General features: G+C 27.9%; 2 protein-coding genes across 2 annotated transcripts; both read left to right on the top strand.

Moving 5' to 3' along the window:
- Window positions 1-5,701: 5,701 nt before the first annotated feature.
- On the top strand, window positions 5,702-6,106 carry LOC113849870 (14 kDa proline-rich protein DC2.15-like). Its single transcript, XM_027480086.1, has one exon. The coding sequence runs from the start codon at window positions 5,702-5,704 to the stop codon at window positions 6,104-6,106; it is 405 nt and encodes a 134-aa protein (XP_027335887.1).
- Window positions 6,107-15,422: 9,316 nt separating this feature from the next.
- LOC113850579 (protein NRT1/ PTR FAMILY 6.3-like) lies at window positions 15,423-19,398 on the top strand. Its single transcript, XM_027481161.1, has 5 exons — window positions 15,423-15,522; window positions 15,627-15,804; window positions 15,926-15,965; window positions 16,052-16,611; window positions 18,534-19,398. The coding sequence occupies exons 1-5, from the start codon at window positions 15,423-15,425 to the stop codon at window positions 19,396-19,398; spliced, it is 1,743 nt and encodes a 580-aa protein (XP_027336962.1).
- The last annotated feature ends 3,372 nt before the right edge of the window (window positions 19,399-22,770 follow it).

The raw sequence follows: 22,770 nt of genomic DNA, 5'->3' as shown, positions 1-22,770 counted from the left end.
TAGAAAATTACGTAGAAAATGTAAAATAAGAAAAAAATTGTTTAAAATGATATTTATTTTAAAAACTTTGATTAAATTAAAAGATGGAACAAAATAAAATGATTATTTTACCTTTAAAAAATAACGTGAAAGATTAAATTAAATAAGAAAAAAAGTTAAAGTATTAAAGTAAAACTCAAATTATGCTTAAAAAACTATATTAAATAAAAAATAAAATTAAAACTTCATTGTAGAGAATTAAAAATTAATATATCCATTGAAAAATATTGAAAGTATATTTAAATTTAACAACATTGAAAGCCAATCAACTTTGGTGTAATTTCAAGTCATTTTCTCTCGTATAAAACATAAAAAATTTAATATTTTTACAAACAAATTAATTTTTAAAATTTCACAAGTGGACATATAAAGAGAGAAAATGTGTCATATATATAAAAACAGAATTAAGAGTCTTTGAAGGACCGTGTAGAAACATTTGTGATACATATTATTTATATTGGCGAAGAAAAGTGTATTGAGGTGTATTACATTGATAAATCTTATCATTGAGTATAAGCTACCTTTTAATAGTAACTAGGCAAAGATTGACTAAGACTTTAAGCAATTTTTTTTAAATATAATTTAAAAAGTCTTTAAAGTAATTAAAATAAATAAATAAAATTCATATTTTAGAAGTTTTTTTACTCTACTCATTACCACTATTTTCTTTTTTTACTGGAACAGAACAATAAACATAATATATACAATAAATTTTTCTTTTTAGTTTTTTTACGTTGATAAGATACTTTGCTAAAAAGAAATTTTCATATTATTAAAGGAAATATGAAATATTAAAAATTAAAAAACAAAAAATTCAAAGACAAAAGAAATATGTACGATAATTTTTGTAGAGTAAAGAAATAAAGTAAGAAAATTTCTTTCTTCCTTGTATTTAGGGATGGAAATAGACTAGGCCGCCTGACAGGGGCATGTGGCCTGGCCTAGTTTAGGTCTGGCCTGATCTAGCATTTTTAATAAATAAACTAGACTCATGTCTTTTTTTAAGGCCTGTTTAAGTAAATAAGTCAGGTCTGAGCTAGTTATAAAGCCTGTTAAGCCTGACAGGCCAGCCTGTATAAATATAAATATAAATATATATATATATATAAATATATTTAAATAATAAAGTTATTTTAATAATATATTTTTTATATTCTTAATTCTGTTATTATTAAATTAATATATTATATTATAATTTTATTTATTTATAATTATTTTATGATCATATTTTATTATTAGTATAAATATTAATAAAAATATAAATATTTTATTATCAAATTAGTTTATACATTTTTTTAATTTCTATCTATGTTCTTAATAATTATTAAATAATTATAATAATATTTATATAATTTTATAAATAATTTTTAAAATATTATTTATGTATTAATTATAAATATTTTATATTAATAAAATTTGTATTTATATTTTTCTTGATTTATTTTTTAAAATTATATAAATAGTAAATATTTTAGTTTTATTTTAGAAACATATTTTGTTTATTTAAAGACATCTTATATTCAGCAAATAAAATCATAGTAAATACATAAAATTGATAATAAAAAAATAACATTCACACAGTTTGTTGAATCAATTAAAAGAAAATTATTATATTTTAAAAAAATAAATTTAAACTTAATGCAATATATATATATATATATAATGACAATAATAATAACTATTAAATTAAAAAAATAATTACAAAAAATAACACTTACAAAATTTATTGAACCAGCTAAAAAAATTATTATATTTTAAAAAATAAATAAATATCGTCATTATAAAAATTGTAGATGATAAATACTTATATTATAAAATTCATAGATGCAGAAAAATAACATATGAGCATAGGAAGGATTATTAAAATTTATATTTACATTGATAAATTTTATTATTGAGTATAAGCTACCTTTTAATAGTAACTAGGCAAAGATTGACCAAGACTTTAAGCAATTTTTTTAAAAATATAATTTAAAAAGTCTTTAAAGTAATTAAAATAAATAAATAAAATTCATATTTTAGAAGTTTTTTTACTCTACTTATTACCACTGTTCTCTTTTCTTACTGGAACAGAATAATAAACATAATATACATAATAAATTTTTCTTTTTAGTTTTTTCACGTTGATGAGCTACTTTACTAGAAAGAAATTTTCATATTATTGAAGGAGATATGAAGTATTAAAAACTAAAAAACAAAAAATTTAAAGACAAAAGAAATATGCACAATAATTTTCTTAGAGTAAAGAAATAAAGTAAGAAAATTTCTTTTTTCCTTGTATTTGTTCATTATTATAATATGTTAGCATGTGTAATATAGAAATATGAAATATAGATGAAACTTTTTTATTTCCTATCAATTAGTTAGTTGTTTTAATGTTTTATAATGCTATATTTTTATGTTAAAATATAAAAAAATTTTAGGTTAAACTTTAGAGATGTCTAAGGAAAAAAATTATAAACTCATTTTTTAAGAGAAAAGAAAGGATAGAAGATGAAATAAACTTCAGTCTACCAAATTTAAATTTAGTAAGTAATGTTGAAAATGTTCTTGAGCAACCTACAATGTGAACCATTAATCAACCTATCAAAATTATGAGGATTGAATAAGAAAAAAATTGATATTGATATGTGATCTACATCCACAAATTTAGAATTATCCTATTAATCAATAAGATGAAATTCATAGGATATATATGAAGTTTGGATCATACTATTTTCTTATGGATATGTATCCTTTTTTCAGTTTAGACAATCATCCTCATTAATTTTAACCTAACTGTTTCAAAAGTTTTTCTTGGTTAGAGTATTCACCACGTGTATATGTTACATTTTGTCTTCTATGCTATTTATTTTCTAGAAAATCTACTTCATTCACTATAGAAGAATTTAGAAATTGGAAAAAAGTGAATAATGGACAAGATTGTTCATTTTTATCTCATATCAAAAAATATCCTAATTCTCCTTGTAATTTGCTGTTAAATGTTGCAAAGAACCAAAGAATCAATCAGGTCATATTGACAAAATGCTATTAAGGTAGACTGTGTAATAAACTTTAAATAATCAGTTGCTTTTTAAAGTTTCTATTAATGTTGTCACGTGGTTAACATTTCAATTTTGTGCTTTTAGAGGACACGATGAGAGTTTAGAATCTAAGAATTAAGGTAATTTTCTTGAAATATTGAAACTTTTGGCTTCTTACCATGAAGAAGTAAATGCACTTATTTTTTAGAATGCCCCTCAAAATGCAAGATACACCTCACCTACTATTCAAAAGGAAATTTTACATCTCTTTGCTAGAAAAGTTTAGAATAAAATTTATAATGAGATTGATAGATCAAAATTTTATTTGATCGAGATGAATATAAAAGAGAACAAATGACTCTTGTTCTTAAAGTTATTGATAAACAAGGATATGTTAAAGAGCACCTAATAGATATAATACATGTAAGACATACTACTGCAAGTATTCTTAAACAAGAGATTTGTTTTGTATTATCTCATCATAATCTCAACATTCAAAACGTTTACAATCAAGGATATGTTGGTGCTTGTAATATGCATGGAGAGTGGAAGGGGTTACAAGCTTTAATTATTCAAGAATGCCCGTATGTATATTATGTACGTTATTATGCTCATCAATTACAATTAGCTCTATTGCCTACAACTAAAGAAGTTGTAGATGTTCATACTTATTTTTTCCCCTAAATTTAACTAATATTATCAATATTGTGTGTTCTTTTTGCAAACACAATGATGAGTTACAAATTGTTCATGCAAATAAAATAGCTCATTTAGTTACAAATAATATTAATAGAGGGAGAAGGACTAATCAAATTGGCACATTGCAAAGGCCTAAGGACACTAGATGGAGTTATCATTTCAATTCAATATGTAGTCTTTTACAAATGTTTGGTGCAACAAATTTAGTTCTTGAAGATTTAGCTATTAAAGGATTTACATACTCTTAATGAGGCAATGCTATTTATGCTCTTAAATCTTTAATGTCATTTGATTTTATTTTCATTTTACTGGGGATGAGAGAAATTATGAGAATTATTGACAAGCTTTGTCAAGCATTGCAACAAAAATCTCAAGATATTTTGAATGTTATGTAGTTAATTTCTAACACAAAATCATTAATGTAAAAGTTAATAGATTATAGTTGGAAAGTACTTTTTGAGAAAATTAGTATTTTTTGTGGCAAACAAACAATTGAAGTTGTTATACGAGAGCTTCTTTAACTAATACAATTCAATTTTGGTGTTGAAAAGATATTTTTATAGTTAAGCACTACTATTGTGTGTTGATATATTTATTGCTATATTAGATTATCAATTGAAAGAGTTGAATAATAAGTTTAATGAACATAGAACTGAACTTCTCATATTAAGAACCACTTTAGATCCTAAATGGTTATAAAAAAATTAATACTTGTAACATTTGTAAGTTAATTAAAAAAATTTATTCTTTGAATTTTTTTGAGCAAGAGAAGATTCAATTAGCATATAAATTATAACCTTATGAATTTGATGTGTCTAAAGCTCCAAAATTTCAGAATTTGTCTACCATTATCGAGCGGTGCAAAAAATTAACATAGACTGACAAATATATGTCCTTTAATTTATAAATTAATTAAACTCATTTTGACTCTTCTCGTATTTACAACAACAATAAAACGAGCATTTTTAGCTATATTAAAACAAAATTTTATAGTTAGATAGAAAATAATTTTCTTAAAATTACATTATCGTTTATATTAAAAAGAAGATTGAAGGAGATTGCTACAAAGTTATATATTAATTATTTATGTTAATCTTAAATATACGTGAATGATTTATTATTCAGTGATTTCATATGTTATATTTATTTTAATATAACAATTAATTCTACTTTATATATGTGTGTGTTAATTAGCACCTGGTCGTGAGTAAAAGTAAAGAAGACAAATGATGTCTTATTTAAAACGTGATTAATTATTGTATGGAAAGATGATGTTGTATTGCAAGGAAATTAGGTGTGTGAACCCATGAATATATAAACAAGAAGATCAATTTTGCTGTGGGTCGTGGTGGCGGAACCCGAATACCCCCCATTGGGGGATCAAATTAAAATGGATGATCATTGGGGAAAGGTTGTCTTTGTAGGACATACATTATCCCTGAGGACATTGCAAAGGTTGTCCCTATTACAAAAAATAAATTGAAGCAATAAGCCCCACTACTGAGAATCAAATCACAGATTCACAGGTCGTTTCCCGCGCATCATGGATTAAGTTCACGGGAATGCTTCAACCCTTCACTCACATGCCATTTGGTCGATATCATAATCTATCCATAAAGCTAAAATGGAAAACCACCATGCCTTTTGAATAATTCACAATTAAATATTTCCTATTGGGAAATGGAAAGCTTACCTTTTTTTATGTTCATTCACTTGTCCTGCCAGCTACATTCAAACACAGCCTCGTCGCTTCACGTGGTTGCTACCTCAAATATCAAAACTTCGACAAACATTATTTAATCTCGTGCAAAATTTACAGTAACCCTTTAGCACTATATATAACCCCATCACTAATTACTCTTCCTTCACACAAGCTTATTAGAGTTGTAATTAAGCTAAGCATCATTATACTGCTAATTTTCCGCGGTTAATTAGTAGCGATGGATTCTTCTAGATCTTCAACTCTCGGTCTGTTTTTGGTCATCAATTTGCTTTTCTTTGTGATGGCAAATGGCTGCTTCACTTGTACACAGCCTAATCCAAAGCCTAACCCATTCCCTTTCCCAAACCCAACTCCTGCTACAAAGAGTTGTCCCAGAGATGCACTAAAGTTAGGTGAATGTGCTAAGATTCTTAATGGACCAATTGGTGCAGTTGTGGGGTCACCACCAGATCACCCATGTTGCTCGGTGTTAGAAGGACTCATTGATCTTGAAGTTGCACTTTGTCTCTGCACTGCCATTAAAGCTAACATACTTGGCATTAATCTTAACATTCCCATTTCACTTAGCTTGATCCTTAACGCCTGTGAGAAAACACCACCCTCTGACTTCCAATGTGCCTAGTTAAGTGCCATTCTAGATTAATCACTTCTCAGATGTGCACCTTACTTTGTTTGTGATTTTGTGTTCGTTTGTTTTGTGATTATTGTTGTTTGCACCGTGCATGCTAACTCATTTGCTGAGAATGAAGTTGTAATTTGTAACCGTAATTTAATTTCTAGTGATTGCAGTCTTAAGTGACTTTCTAATTTTTCAAATATGATGGAATGTTCTCTGCTGTGATGTGTTTAAGTTGTTAATGAAGGCGCCAATGCATAAAGCTCAAGGAATGGAATGGAATGTCATTCATATATGTTTTTAGTTGAAATCCACAGAGGAAAACATAAGAAAATTGTGTTTCTTAAGTTTTAGACAAATAAAAATTGTTTTCAGCAAAACAAGGGCTCAAGAATGGTTTAGAAAAGAAGATTAATTAATTATTTGAAGTGTTAGACAATGGTCATCACAAAATGAATACTAACCACTTGATGGCCATGTCCAATCATCAACCTATAAGTCAATTTTTTTCACTACATAATAATTTTAAGTACAACTACAGTAATTCACACTTGAGTATTCTTTACAAAAGTTTTCTAGGACCACAGGGTATTATTTCTTAATGAAACCTCTTGAGGCACTAAAATTTACAATAAAGAACAATGATAGTAAAAAAATAATTTGCTTACTTGCACAAAGAATACAATCAAAAGATAATGCGCTGAAAAATTCAAAGAATGTTGGCAATGAATTTTAATAGTTAACTCTACATTAAATGCCTTCTCTATTTTCAGTTCCATGAAAGTGAACATTGTGACTTGACAGTTTTAAGGTAAAGATAATTTACCCTTTCAAAAAAGGTAAAGGTAATTTACAGCGGTTAAGAGCTATAACCGTAGTCTTTTTGCAATCTTATCATGTACATGTTAGCAAAATTAAGTGAATAAATGGCAAGATTAGTTCTCATGAATGTTTCAGTGCCATGAAGATCATGACATTATTCATTATGAAAGATCCAAGAGAAAATGGCATTACGCTAATGAATGTAGTTAACATGTACGATCTATTCCTATAAAATGACTGTGTAATACCCTAATTTTGATAACTCATGATGTGTGATTTAAGTTTTCTTTTAATAAATTTAAGATCCAGGAACATGATGGCATGCATCTTTCTTTCCTTAATAACTTCGATAACTTCTTTAAGGCAAAGAGGGAAGGCGCTGATATCACATGCCACTGAAAGTACTTCTATTCATTATCAATTATACATACATAGCATGTTTCGATTCGAACGAAAACCACAGGCTTTTACCATTTTTTTAGCTTTTGGTTATGTCGGGAAAGATTCTTTGGAATGGATATTAAGTATCATACAAGTTGCCAAAGAAAAACCATCCCTTAACATGGAAACAAGAAACGTAAGTGTCAAATCCACCCATTGATAATATTTTAAATAGAAAAATATAAATTGAAGATGGTTCAGGGCAACTCACGCTCTCTCTCGCTATGTAGCAAGCTTGCTTTAGTTTTGGTATCCCCCGGGTATTGCTTTGTTGCGTTGGGCCTTGAATTTCAGCATTTCACGACCATAAACGAAAACGAAAAGGGAACAAGACCAAAATATAGTTGCAAAAAACAGTGACAAAAAAAGGGAACTCCACTCACCATTTTTAGTTCCTTAAATGGTAAGAGTTAATCACTTTAGTTAATCTTATAAAAAGTATTTTACATAATTACTCTTTTTAATTATTTTATTCAATTTTTATTATCATTTTGTATTAAAAAGAACTAAAATGAATGTCATTTTAAAAGAAGAAAGAACTAAAATAAAATTTGTATATAATTAAAAATTAAAGTGTTTGACATTTATAATTTAAGAAACTCAAACGGGTATTTATTTCAAAAGAAATGGATAAAAAATGAATTATTTTAAATCCTCATATTTTCTTTTTAATTTTTTTACTTATTAAATGAAATTATTGATTTTTTTAATATTTTTAAGATAATAAATTCAAATTTTATTTGACATTTAATTTATATATTAATAAAAATTATTAAAAATATTCGTAAGAGGATATTGCATGAGTTCATGGTAAGTTCATCAAATCCACGTAGTTGAGATTAATGTATCCTTTTTCTGCTGGTTTCTCATATAATATTCCATTAATAGCTTTTCGTATTTCTGCTGGTTTCTTTGATTACCATGAACTTGTTTGATGAAATACTCACATCCCCTGCATTCCTTTTTGTGTGGCTTACATAATCTTTTGTTTATTATTTGGGAAAATGTAATAGTTGTTGAATTTGAAAATATGCTCAGCTAGTCTTTGATCATGTGATTGTATGGGGGTCAATAGCCCCGCTTCATTCTCGTGATTATTAGCATAGCCAGCGACGAACAGTGTTTACATTTTTTTTTTCTTCTCATAATAAAATTGAATCTTAATCTTGCACGTTGTTGCCTATGGTTTGGATCACATTTTCTTTCTCTTATAAACTTAATTTGCTGATTTACGTACAAAAATCAAATTATAGTTAAAAGTGGGGAAAATATAAGTTGAATGCTAATCTAAGGGAATGATTTTGCCTCCTTAATCCTTATGCGTCAGTCTCAATACTAAATTTAAAGAAGGTTGGCCTCTCTATTGGGTCAAGCGTGGACCGGAATTTTTTTCTTGGATTAGCTACAGCATTGTTGCTTTTGATTGTAGGCCTGAGTTGTTTGCAATCGTCTCAAGAACAAGCGGTGGGCAAGCCCATACGAAAAATAAATAACCATTCCAATACTTATTGATTTTCATACTGAATTATGAATGAAGCCTTGCTGCAAATATCTAATTGTGTTAATTGAGGAAGCGTTGTGTTCATGTGTGTAGGGTCCTAGTTTTTTCGTATTTGTTTTCATGTGGTAGTGAGATGTCTTTGAACTTTGCTTAAAAGGGAAGCTCAATCTAGTCTTTAAACTTTAAATGCTTTGTAATAGAAAAATGTCAATACAATAACATAAACACAATATGAGAGTAATTATTAGCAAAAAATATTCCCTAAAACTTACAAGAATTAATTAGGTTTAATAACAAAAATAGAATAAAAATAAAACCACAAAATAGTATAAGAGACAAATAATTGTTAAAGTAAAAAAAAATTTAAAATAAGAGTAAAAAATCATAAGTCGTCTAAATTAAAGAAATAATTTACTATGATCAATAAAGAGAATAAAAAAATCTTCAATGAATAGACAAATTATGCTTACAAACAATCAAAGCACCAATGCTTATAAACAAAAAACAAGATGAAAAATCTCAATTGTAGAGCATGAAATCATAACCTTTGTTTCTCCTTCTTTAAACTTTTTCAATGATCCAATTAGACAAAATGAATATTCACATGTAACAAATATGTTGTTCAAAAATCAACTTGATCCAACGATAAATAGTATGCAATTGCAATATGAAAAATGATGGTTGAGTGGTGTGTGAAAATAATAATGAGTTCATTTTCTTTCTTCTCTCTCAATATTTTTATTCTAATGATTCAATATTAAAAATGCACCAACCAAATGCATTTTCTCTACCCCTTCTTATCCTAAAAAAGTAGGGGTAACTTGCATCCTTAAATCGATAACCATATTTCGGCTAACCTAGCCTCCTCCGTCCCTCAAGACTAACAAGGGGTAGTACATAAATATTTACTTGTTATACATCGACTACGCCTTTTGGCTTAATCTTAGGCCTTGACTCACCCTTTATGGACGAACTTTGTAGAGGAACCCTTAGGTTTTCGAGGCATTGGATTCTCACCAACATTTGCATTATTTAAGCTGACATTCTCGCTTCCGTTTCATCCATCACTGCTTGTTCAGGTCCTTCCCTCTAAGGCAGAATACTCTCCTACTGATTCATTTTTACATCTCACAGTTTCGGCATATCACTTAACCCCATTCATTTTTGGCACAAGAGTACTCGATCAATGAGCTATTATGCACTCTTTCAAAAGTGATAACCTCTTTCTACTGTTTTAGTGAGATACAATAAGTCAACTTATTTAAACATTTGTCTATATAAAAAGACAACCCAAAAAACTCCAATGCTTTGCCAATATAATCTTTTAGCATCAAATACATTAAGTAATAAAATAGGTGATGAGTTGAGTTAATTCATTTTCAAAAATAATTATGGTGTGATTTAATAATAACTTTCTTTAATAAATTTGTTATAACATAATATTGGAACATATACAAATACATATATTGTATTTATTTAGGTAGTTATTAATTAACTCTTTCAGCTAAGTTTGTTCCTTTGCTTCTTTTTTTTTAATAATTAACCTAGATTGCTTCTTAGTTATGATTGCAGAGTGTATTAAAGAGTGTTATTAAAATTTTTCTTGCATATAAATAGCCTAACTTTAATCTCTTTAGGAAATTAATACATACACTCTAATATGAGTTCATGTATCTTCTTAAACTTGTTCTCTCAAATTCTTTTATAATATCTTCTGCTCTCTTTTTCTCACGTATTTAATATAGAATTAACTTTTCTTTTTGTGTGCATAATTTTAATTAGTGTTAGAATATTAAAAAATCTATAGTCAGTAAGATAATAATTATGTAAAGGATAAATTTAAAACTTTTAGACTTTTTATAGACAAACATATTACTTAAGTTTAAGTATACTCTCTTTTAATCTTGAATTGGATCCATATTCAAAATTGTAATATAGATTAGAATCCAATTCAAAAAATTTGAAGCCCAAAAAATGATAAAGAAATTGAAAAGTCAACATTTTAAAATAAGCCAAATCAAATGAAAAATAAAGCAATAACAAATTATTGGATCTACATTAAAAAAAACCAAGAAAAAAAAGTCCTCAAGTAAAGGTTCAAACTAAAAGTATAATTTAGGGATAAAAAAAAGATAAAAAAAAATGTAAGTCATAATTAAATCAAAACTGATTAAACTTAAAGATGAGTCTAAAATGATAAAAGTTTTATATTGGTGAGTTAGTAATTAAAGGGCATATAAATAAGATAACTTTAAGAATGTGTTAGATAATAAGACAACATATATAAGGAAAATAATTTTAAATCTATATTACATTAAATATTTTAAACAAACAATAAGTTTAAGCTTACTGTCCTCTAATTTTAAATTCAACTCACATTCAAAATCTTAATAAACATAGTACTTCTTTTTTTTTTTGTGATTTCGGAGCCAAAAAAATAAATAATAAAAACCAAGTGTTTTTGGGAACCGTACTTCATGCTTGGCCATGTAATTCTTTTATTTGTTTTATATTATGCTTTGTTTATTATTCTTATTTATGTCATACTGACTATATGTTTTATAAGAAACCGTGGAAGTGTCTTTTGTCTAGTGTTACTAGATCCTGGTTTCTTGTCTACTTTTATTCCTTTTTATATTATTATTTTTTTAAAAAAGCTTTTGAGATTAGTCAGATTACGGACAAATAAAGAAATAAAGTGTCAAATAAAATTCAGTTCCTTTTCCATATGGCAAGATGATCCAGTGTCATGTCTGTACAGCTTTTAAAATAATAAGAATAAAAATAAAAATAAAAATAAAAAACAACAATATTAATAAAATAGAACTAACAATGACATCTGCATTAAAGTATAATGAAGCTTTTTATATAAAAAAATTTTCAAACTCAATAAATTTTCACAATGTAAGCTTTTTAAATAAATAATTCTCAGTCCTAACATCTTTCCTGCCTATTATCAACTTTTAAATCCATCTTTGTTTAAAAGATTAGTTATTTTTTCCAATACTTTTCTCAATAATCAAACATTGATGACGACTCCCTTTTCGTCGAGTTTTCCAAAATTTTGTTTCTTGTCCTCTGTTTTGACATCAAATACTGATAGTTGAATAAAAGAAGTCGCCAAAGAGAAAAGAGAAAAAGAAAATTACCATTGGATCAGTATGAGTGAAATTACCATAACATTAACTTTTAAAAGAAGCGTCAATGTTATGGATCTCAGATTAAAATAAAAAATTAAATACGATATTTAAAACATATATCTTTCTTATTATTTAATAAACCAATATTTCAAATTAAACTCTCTCATGTACTTAAATTATAATATATCTCTTGACTTTGAGAATTCTTATCATAATGGTATGATTAAACAATTATTTTTTATTTTAAAAGTTAACAACATATATAAAACATAATAATTTTGTAATTCTAAAAAATTATGATAAATTTAATATTATAATTTTAATTCTAAAGTAAAGTAATGCTATGTCCAAACTTTCAATAAAGCTATGTCACTTTCAATCTCACAAAAATTAAGGTGATTTTTTGTTCTTTCATAATTTTTTATTTTCTTCTCATAAGTTTTGATAAGTAAGAAAGTTTTAACTTTTTAAAAAATTGTATAGAAATGCATTGTAAATAATTTGATTGAGAAGTTTTTTAATTAAATAATTAATAATATAACAAAGAAAATAATCCTATAGAAGGATAGTTCTATAATTTTCATATTCTATTATCCTTTTTTCTTTTTTGGCACTGCTTAGCTCTACAGTTGTGTTTGTCTTTTCAATTTTTTTTCTTATCAATCTTCTTTGTAAAAATCCCTCACCACCCAGAAAACTCAAATTACCATAAGACCTGAGACAAATCAAAATAAACATATCAAAACAAGTGTGTTTTCTTGTAATGAAAGGAGTTTATGTCAAATTACAAACTAGTTAATATGTAAGTAGGTATACAAATTGGATGAGAGAATATTGTTGGAGAAGATGGAATGTCATCAAAGAAAGACAACAACATGGTGGTCACAGTATATGCATGGTAAAGAGTTGTTTGAGAAGATGAAAAGTTATTAGAAAAGATAAAACATCAATCTATCTTGTCTGACTCACACCTTATTCTCTCTTTCTGTCTCGCTATTACTCTTATGTTTCAACAACTTTATTTATTGGACAAGTGTACTTATCGAAAAGTAATATAGTATTCTAAAATACGTTTTCAAAATTATCGTTCTACAAGGATTGATTCTAATTACTAAAAATTTTCTAATTCAATTGTTTGAACTTAAATAATACGAAATTAAATAAACATAGAATTCAATTATAAAATAAATTATAAATAAAAGCAAGTAACACATTGTATGTCTTAGTTGAACTTATAGGAGAGGAATATGATATATGTGTTTTTCTCATTCAATCTTTTATATATTTTTTCTATTTAACTCTAAATCTGATTTTTTAGTGATTACTAATTGTTTATACAAATACTATCAATACTCAATGATCATGAAATATTAACATTCTTTTTTCTAAACTAACATTCACAATGGTCATGCAATATATTAATTTAAGAAAGCATAAAGTATTTTTGAATTTGTTATTTTAATAATGATTGGAAGAAAAAGATTGATTTGATCCACTTAATCTTTTTTTTCGTTTTATCTTATAGATTCATTAACTAATCGAGATACAGTCGCCTGACAATATAATTAATTAGAATTATGTTATAACATACAATTATGCGCAATAGGTAAATACTAATCAATCATGAACAGAAATTAAATTTAGATTCAATTATTAAAATTCTATAAATTCATGAACAAGAATTCTCATAACTTTAACAATGAACTTAGTTACGCATACTAAAGAAAATTATAATAAAAAAAATAGCAAACTAGAGATGAAATGAAATCTAAATTTTTAAGTATGGTTACTTAAAGCTCTAAGTTTTACCTATAATATGTCAAAAATTTCATACAAGAGAGACGAGAGAAAAAATGTATTAAAGATTGAAACGTAGATGTAGAATAGGATAGTGAATTGCTACCAATGTCTCTTTTTAATAGGATTTAAAAATTTTAAAAACTTTTTATAATTAGACTTGTGGCAAATAAATACAGTTGTGTAAAGCTATTAGCGACTGTACGTGTGGCTAAAGTATTCTTGTGCTTGCTTCTAGAATCTAGATATGCTAATTGCTACGAAACTATAATTTCTAACCAATTTGGACAAAAAAACTTAAAAATCTAATTGGAGGCTTCTTATGTTAAATTATATATATATATATGCACAAAATCCAAATAAAATATAGAATAAATATACTATAAAAACATATTAGACTTATTAATTGTCGTCATTCCAACCCCGTAAACTCTTTAGCTCCAGCAGTGGTGCTGCCTCGTATGGCATGCCACGCTGCGATGACGGATTTTGGTGCAAAGTGGTTACAATGCATTAGTTGAAGGAAGAGTTGTGGAACGTGGCTTAGGATCGGCAAGGTGGCTCCACCTTCCAGACTTGACTTGGCTTCTCTTTGACGTGTGTGAGGCAACCAAAAATTAGTGGTTTCCTTTATTAAATTGTTTAATTGAATCAACATTTTACATTTTTATCCTTTCTTTATTGAAAAACTCCTGTTACTTATCATATTAAAGGGAGATGAAAGAATCACTCCAAAAACCAAAGTTATTACTACTACCTCTTAAATAAATAACCTGATATTTTAGTAGTGATATAAAATCAATTTTAAAAAATTTGTTTATAAGTTTTAATAGCTTTTATATTTTTAAGATTTATCAATTATCGTGATCAAGAAGTAAAGCAATATTATTTTTGAACTAACGGATTATCTTTTGAATCTATTAAACCTACGAATTAAATAAATTATACTGAAAATATAAAGATTTAAATTTGTTAGTTCCTTTTCAATTCTTCATCTACTAATTTTAATAGGTGAAAACATGATAAATCGACAAGCTTGGCTAATTTGATGACCCTAATAAAAGAAGGAACAAGAAAATCCATATCCACCGTCTCTCGCACCAGGTTTTCAAGATCCTACTTATATTCTAACGTCTGTCCAAATAACATGATAACTTCATGCGTGTGAATCAGGAATTCAGCTGATTCCAAGAGTATATGACAATTCGTGCGAAGTTACTATTATTTTTAGTTTATCCTAGATCAAGATTGCCATGTTATTTCTAATTTTTCATATGATTCTTATGAAGGATTGGTTAGGCATAGGCTATATGAACATTTTAATATAAATCCTAGTCATCTGTGCCCCCTTATGAATAAAAGGAAAAATGTTTTTTACACGATAAAAACGAAGCAAATATTTGCTTGTCTTAATTTTATTAGAAGCAATTTAGAGATGCCGACATATAAAAAGATAAATACAAGAGAAAAGATAATTATATTGAACATAGAATAAACACTCAATTATTGAACAGTGTATATAAAGCCACATAACCTTAAGCCTCCTTGTGGCATGCAACTATACCTCCTCATTCCCCTTAATTGGTACCATTTCAGTTCACTGTTCAAATCCCTTTCTCTAATGAGCACTCTTCAATATATCCCAGATGCATGGAACTACAAGGGTCGCCCAGCAGAGAGGTCCAGAACCGGTGGTTGGACTTCTGCTGCCATGATTTTAGGTCTCCAATACCTTTCATTAACTTGTTTTTTAATGCCAATCTCACACTTTGAAAGAAAACAGTCTTAATCTTATATTTTCCTTTTGTTCTATGTAATGTATCAGGAGTAGAAGCATGTGAACGGTTAACGACAATGGGCATTGCCGTAAATTTGGTGACATATTTGACGGGTACCATGCATTTGGGCAATGCTTCCTCTGCCAACACAGTCACCAACTTCTTGGGAACCTCCTTTATGCTCTGTTTGCTGGGTGGTTTTGTAGCTGACACTTTTATTGGAAGGTTTGTGTTCACTCATTTATATATTATTAAAAGAAAACCAAAAGCAAGATTCAATTTTTTTAAAATTAAACTTTTGCTTTTTATAATATAATAAATTATGACTTGCCATGATTGATCACAGATACCTCACTGTGGCCATCTTTGTAACCGTTCAAGCAACTGTAAGACAATGCAACCTTAATTTTTTTTTTGTCGAATATTAATAAAAATAGTAGTTTGAATGTTGTGGGATATTAACATGTTCCAGGGTGTTACAATCTTGACAATATCAACAATAATTCCAAGCCTACATCCTCCAAAATGCACAAGAGATTGTGTACCTGCAAGCAACACGCAGCTAATGGTGCTTTATATAGCTCTTTATGTGACAGCACTTGGTATTGGTGGTCTGAAATCGAGTGTGTCAGGGTTTGGTTCCGATCAGTTCGATGATTCAGACAAAGGAGAGAAAAAGCAGATGATAAAATTCTTCAACTGGTTCTTCTTCTTCATAAGCATAGGGTCTCTAACCGCAGTGACGGTTCTTGTGTACATTCAAGATCACGTAGGCAGAGATTGGGGTTATGGGATATGTGTGGGTGCTATTTTGGTGGGTCTTCTAGTGTTCTTAACAGGGACTAGGAGGTACCGATTCAAGAAACTCGTGGGTAGCCCGTTAACTCAGATTGCGGTGGTGTTTGTGGCGGCTTGGAGGAAGAGACACTTGGAATTGCCTTCTGATTGTTCCTTGTTGTTCAACTTGGATGATATCGCTGATGAAACTCTCAAGAAGAAGAAGCAGATGCTGCCCCATAGCAAGCAGTTCCGGTAAAACTCACTCAATCACTTCAGATATTTTATTAGTATATACACACTTATTATTGGTTCCTATAATAAACTAATCTAATATTACTCACATACTTTTACTAAATAATTTCTGTTCACGTGAATACCATGTAATATGTTAAAAAAGAACAAGATTATTCTTCTCCTGGATATTAATTTATCCATTTTTGTTAATATAAGTATTTAGAATTGATTTAAGCTATTATTAATGTAAGGATTCCATAAAAATATTTACTACATAAAAAAATATAGAAGTATACAATAATTGAATTTTATAAAAAAGATTATTGGAAAGAAAATAACGTCATTTCCTTCAACTTAGTGCCGGTGTGGTGTTACCTGAGGTAGTCCTTTTTCTCTATTGTAACGATGCATTGTAACAATTCCTAATTATCCTTGTCGTCTGTCAATCTGCATATAGTCACTCTTGCAACTAAATTAAAGAATATAAAGTGCACGATTCTCGTTATATTCTCTTATGTTTTCTTTATTATTATATAAAATAAATATTAAATAAAATTTATACATATTTATTTTTTGATACATATTAAATAAGCAATAGTATTGTTGGGGTGAATATATATCTTAATTGATACTTTTGATGTTTTCTTTTACACAAAGTGGATCTTACAGGTCAGGTAAGTGGATATTCTATTATTTGCCATTTCACCACGAGGATTTCGTATATCTTATTTGAGCTAACGTTAGAAGCAACTGCACAAACATGTCATTGCGTGTGGTTCTGGGATAACTTACAAATCTTTGAATAGAAAACTTTGAAGAAGGTCATTGGATTTGGTAATTGGTAGAAACATGAACATAAATAATTGAAACAGGACTTCGAAGAGTGTAATGTCTTTGTGGTTGAGGCTAGCTAGCTAGATGGGGTAGAGTTTAGTATTTTTGATGGTATTATTAATTGGATACTCAAAGTCGGTCATGAAATGGACAACTAAGCTAGTTTTTCGGTTCCTCTGCTCGAGGGTTTGGGCATGTTCATCCACCCTTAAAGTTAAAACAAGGACCAAAATGTCTGTCCTATCATCCTGTCATGCACCTTTGCTTTAAACGATACACAATCAATCGACATTCATATATTAGACATGTCATGTGTGTGTATTATTTCCTACTCAAACTTGCAAAGTTTTATAACTAGCATCAATTAAATCTTTTGTTTACAAAATTCATCCACAAAAATTAAATTTCGCAGTTTCTTTTTCTTTAAACAATAATCCATTATTCTACTGTTTTTTTAAGATTTCAGCCATGTTCTACTAATTCTTCTTTAAAATTATGTAATATTCTAGATCTATAATCAATATCAAATTATTTGAATAAAAATAAAGGAATTAGATATGTTAAAAATTAAATTAAAAATTAAAATGGATGAAAACCTTTTGTTCTTATAACCGAATTGAATGGAATATTATCCACACGGTACAGCTCTCATGTTCCTTTGTATATTACTGTAATAGCTATAAAATATAAAAATGAGGGTAGTCGGTTGTAAAAGAATAAAGGTGGAGGAATCACGGGCGGCGATGCACTGCAGGTAGCAGTGCAAGTCTGTCTCTGAGAGGACGTACCCTTTGTCTCTCTCCCGCTCATTCTTCTGTCACGGATATGGCTTTGTGGCTTGTGCTACGCCACGCCCAACATGAATGAATATGCAAATTTTATTCAAAATTATAGAATAAGGATACTAATTTAATATTTTAATTTATAAATACCTTAAAAGTATTAATATTTTGTCTCCTTTTATTTCCCTTTTCTTGTCCTATCAAATGAATTGAAGTCTTTTTGCTAGCTAACAAAACCTTGGTAATACCCCAATAAGAGTAATTTTCTTGTTATTGGGAGGTGATTACTTTCAAGAAATAATTAATTGAATGTTAATGGAGCAGGTTCTTGGACAAGGCAGCAATGAAGGACCCAAAAACAGAGGCAGTAGAAAGGAAATGGTATCTATCAACCTTAACAGACGTGGAAGAAGTTAAAATGGTGCTAAGAATGTTACCCATATGGGCAACCAGCATAATGTTTTGGAGCGTGTATGCCCAAATGACCACATTCTCAGTGTCACAAGCGGACACAATGAACCGCCACATCGGAAGCTCATTCCAAATCCCACCGGCATCTCTAACCGTCTTCTTCGTCGGAAGCATTCTCCTAACGGTGCCTATTTACGATCGTGTCATCACACCCATAGCAAGAAAAGTGCTCAACAACCCACAAGGACTAACCCCTTTACAACGCATTGGTGTTGGGTTGGTGTTCTCAATCCTTGCCATGGTGGCAGCAGCACTGACCGAAACAAAGCGGTTAAGGGTGGCACATTCACATGGTTTAACGGATAATCCAAATGCGGATCTTCCCATGAGTGTGTTCTGGTTGGTCCCACAATTCTTTTTTGTGGGGTCTGGGGAGGCCTTTACGTACATAGGACAGCTAGATTTTTTCCTCAGAGAATGTCCCAAAGGGATGAAAACGATGAGCACGGGCTTGTTTTTGAGCACACTGTCTTTGGGATTTTTCTTTAGCTCTTTATTGGTGACTTTAGTGCACAAAGTGACACGCCACCATAAGCCATGGCTCGCCGACAATCTTAACCAGGGGAAACTCTATTACTTCTACTGGCTCTTGGCTATGTTGAGTGGTTTGAATTTGGTTATATATTTATTTTGTGCTAGGTGGTACGTGTACAAGGATAAAAGGCTTGCTCAGGAGGGCATAGAATTGGAGGAACCCGACACTGCTTGTCATGCGTAGGTTTCTCTAGTTTTTTAGAGTACAAAACTAATTACATGAAGCCAAGTGTACAACTTTTGGTTATTCAGTTTTTAAAATTTTAAATCAAGCTATGTGGATTTTTAAAATATGATTTAACAAAATATATAATGAACTAGAAATACAACTTTTATGAGTTCAATTTTCTGTTAATATTACCTTAGATAAAATTAAATGATACGCAACAGAAGGGGATACTCAGCGAATTCTTTCTTCATGTTTTATGCACCGCTGCAAATTATGTAAGTAACGGCCTTTTTCATTTGACAAGAGAAAATTTTCACGGATTGAGATTCGTGGCATCAATATAAAAATTATTAACAAGTATATGGCACATATTTTTTTAATTTAAGTCAAAATTTTAAATTTATAAGTTAGATATCAAAAATAAATCAAATTATCAGGTAAAAAATATAAATAATTCAAACTCAAAGGAAAATATTAAATTTAGAATATAAGTGACTGAAATTTGAAATGAATTTTATCATCCTTATCAAATTTATTTGATTAATTTTATCTTATTTAATTATTTATCCTCCATCATTGAATATAACAACATCGAAATATATCAAAATCATCAAAATAAAAATTACAATATTAGTTACGTATTAATTACTGACTAATGTTAAGCTTTCCGAATGTTGTTGTTTTCCCCCCAAATTCTAAATCAAACTCCCTTAGATTTGAATTTTATGTATTGAAATTATAGTTTTCTACTCCCATCTTTTTTAAAATCATAGTAATAAAACTATTGAGTTGTTTATTTCTTGCATGAGATCCATACTGTCTCAACAAACATAAAATACATTAAGTAATATTTGCATAAAATAGACCAAATCCAATTCAAGTTCATATTATTGAGAGTGGGAGATGGCTTCTGTCTATACGTGCTCTCATTTCATATATCCACGTGTCCCTCTTATTTTTGTAATTAACATGTCTTTTGCATTTTGTATATCATAATATTAATAATTTCCCCTTTATAAGTGTTTACTGAAAATATTTTTTCCTTTACTTAATTTATTTAATAAGCACTATTTTTTTTCAATCAATCTTTGGTTTATTTAAAATTTCCGAATCTTTAGTAAAACAAATTTTGATCAATTAATCAATTGTTTCAATTTTATAAAACTAAAAATTTTAAAATGATTATATTTTAATTTATTTTTATCAACGGCAATATTTGGTCAATTAAATGATTTTCTCTTCATTTTTCTTTAATTTACACTTTTATTCTTCAGTTATATTTTCAAAATAATATAGTGATATACAAAGTACATTTCTATCACATTTAAACAAAGTATTTGTCTCACATAATTTTCTTACACCCTTATTATATTCCTTGTAAAATATCAAATGCAAGAGAAAGAAAAATAATAAAAATTATTTTAATAGATGTAAAGTGGGTGTAAAAGTTATGAAACATATATTTTCCTTTTAAAAAGTTCATATCAATGATTCATATTCATGTTTGCTTGTTTGATGTACAGCTCATGTCAATCCCCAGCGATAACATTTATAGGAGCAGCAGAATCAATTTACATATCCCACCGAAAACGGAATTGATATTTTTGAAGAATGAAGATAGCTTTGCACATGAAAATCAATCCTTCATTGAAGTTTGGTAAAATAAGACTTTACATTCCATGGGAATAAATCCCTGGGCGTAGTGAAAGGTTCCCTGAACCTTACGATATCCTGTCCGCAAATGCCCAACAATCTCTCTTTGTCAACATGCAATAATGAATCAATCAAGCCGTCAAAATAACAATAATAATGAATCAACTTCTTTAATAGCAGTGCCTTCTTTCGTTGGACACTGATCAATGAATAATGCAGAGTAAATAATTCGAGAGATAATGCTCGGTTATATCGTCTTTCAACATTAAAAGTTGCCAAATATTATCCAATAATTTAATTTTAAAAAAATAAAAGTACGACTTTTTATTGAAAAATATTATTAAGAAATTATTTTCCTCTATCTCTTATTTCTTTTTTTTTTTGTGATTTTTTAAAACAAAAGTAATTGGAATTTGGAACTGTTCTTTATATATTCTCTTTATTTATTTATAAAACTATCACGTCTGGAGATGTGAATAGAAGAGAGAAAACAGAAGGAATATCTCTTCAATTATAAGAAATTGATGTGAAATAATCATGATTCCTTAGAATTTTTTCAGTTTTGATTATTTGCGAGAGAGGCAACTCGTTTCATTTTACTAGCGAAACATTACACGACAAAAGTAAAATTAAAAAGTTAGTATTTATAATTTATAAATAAGTTAATAAATTAGTAAGATAATCTATTATAATAAATTTTAGAAGTTAGCATTTATAATTTAATTTTTAATAAATTTTACAAGTTCAAATTTTTTAAATATTAAATATTTAAAGCAAATTCTTTAGAATTTTTTTAAACAAATATTTTTTAAAAACATAATTGTAGTATTTATTAAAATAATTTTCTTTTTTTTATCCATATAAAATTTAACTTTATTTTCTTAAACTTATTTTCTTTTATCTTTATCTTTGAAGCTAGTTTAATCATTTTCTTTGTATTTTAATTATTCTTTTTATATTTCTAACAATTAGTTCAACAAATTTAGTGGGTGTGATTAAAATTTAAGCGATAAAAATTTGAAAGAGAAGTAAAAAATAAGAGATCAAATAGAATATGCTTAAAATAATATTATATAAGCTTTGTTCATTTCCTATTTTCTTATTATAATTTTTCCTTATTTTTTTCTTTGAAATAGCATGCAAGCATGTTTCACAAACCTAACAACCTAAATAACCATACCCTTTTTGCATGCTTTGAATTGTAATCTTTGTAAATGAAATCAATTAAATTTATAAACATCATATATTCATCCCAATTCTCTTATAAACAAATAACTTGTTTGAATTAAAATATGGATGATGACTAAAGAAATGTGGTTGAATGCTAAAAAAAATATAAAAAAATTATTCTATGTAATTTTCGCTACATCTATATCATATTCTCTTAAGCTAATTTTATATAATAATAAACATGAAAATTTTATCAATATTTGCTTAAGTCATTATTTTTAGCTTAAATCAAGTCAATTTTTTAAAATCATAATAATTTGGCTTTAGTGAAAATATTATATTCAATCTTAGCTTAAACAAATATTAGAATATCTTGTGTGACTTAAGCAAATTAATGGTCACTTAAGAAATATTTATCTAATAAGCCATTTTTTTTCTATATCTTTCACTTAGGCAAGAAAAAAAAGATTTAAGCAAAATTTGTAGAAATTATACGAAGTAGATACAACTAGTGTATAGAGAGAACATGAAAAAAATCTAAAATGACATTGAATAATCTATCAA

This window comes from Abrus precatorius, unplaced genomic scaffold (genome assembly GCF_003935025.1).
Source record: "Abrus precatorius isolate BTA unplaced genomic scaffold, Abrus_2018 Scaffold9, whole genome shotgun sequence".
In the NCBI taxonomy this organism is placed as follows: domain Eukaryota; kingdom Viridiplantae; phylum Streptophyta; class Magnoliopsida; order Fabales; family Fabaceae; genus Abrus; species Abrus precatorius.
This window is presented reverse-complemented; position numbering and strand designations above follow the sequence as displayed.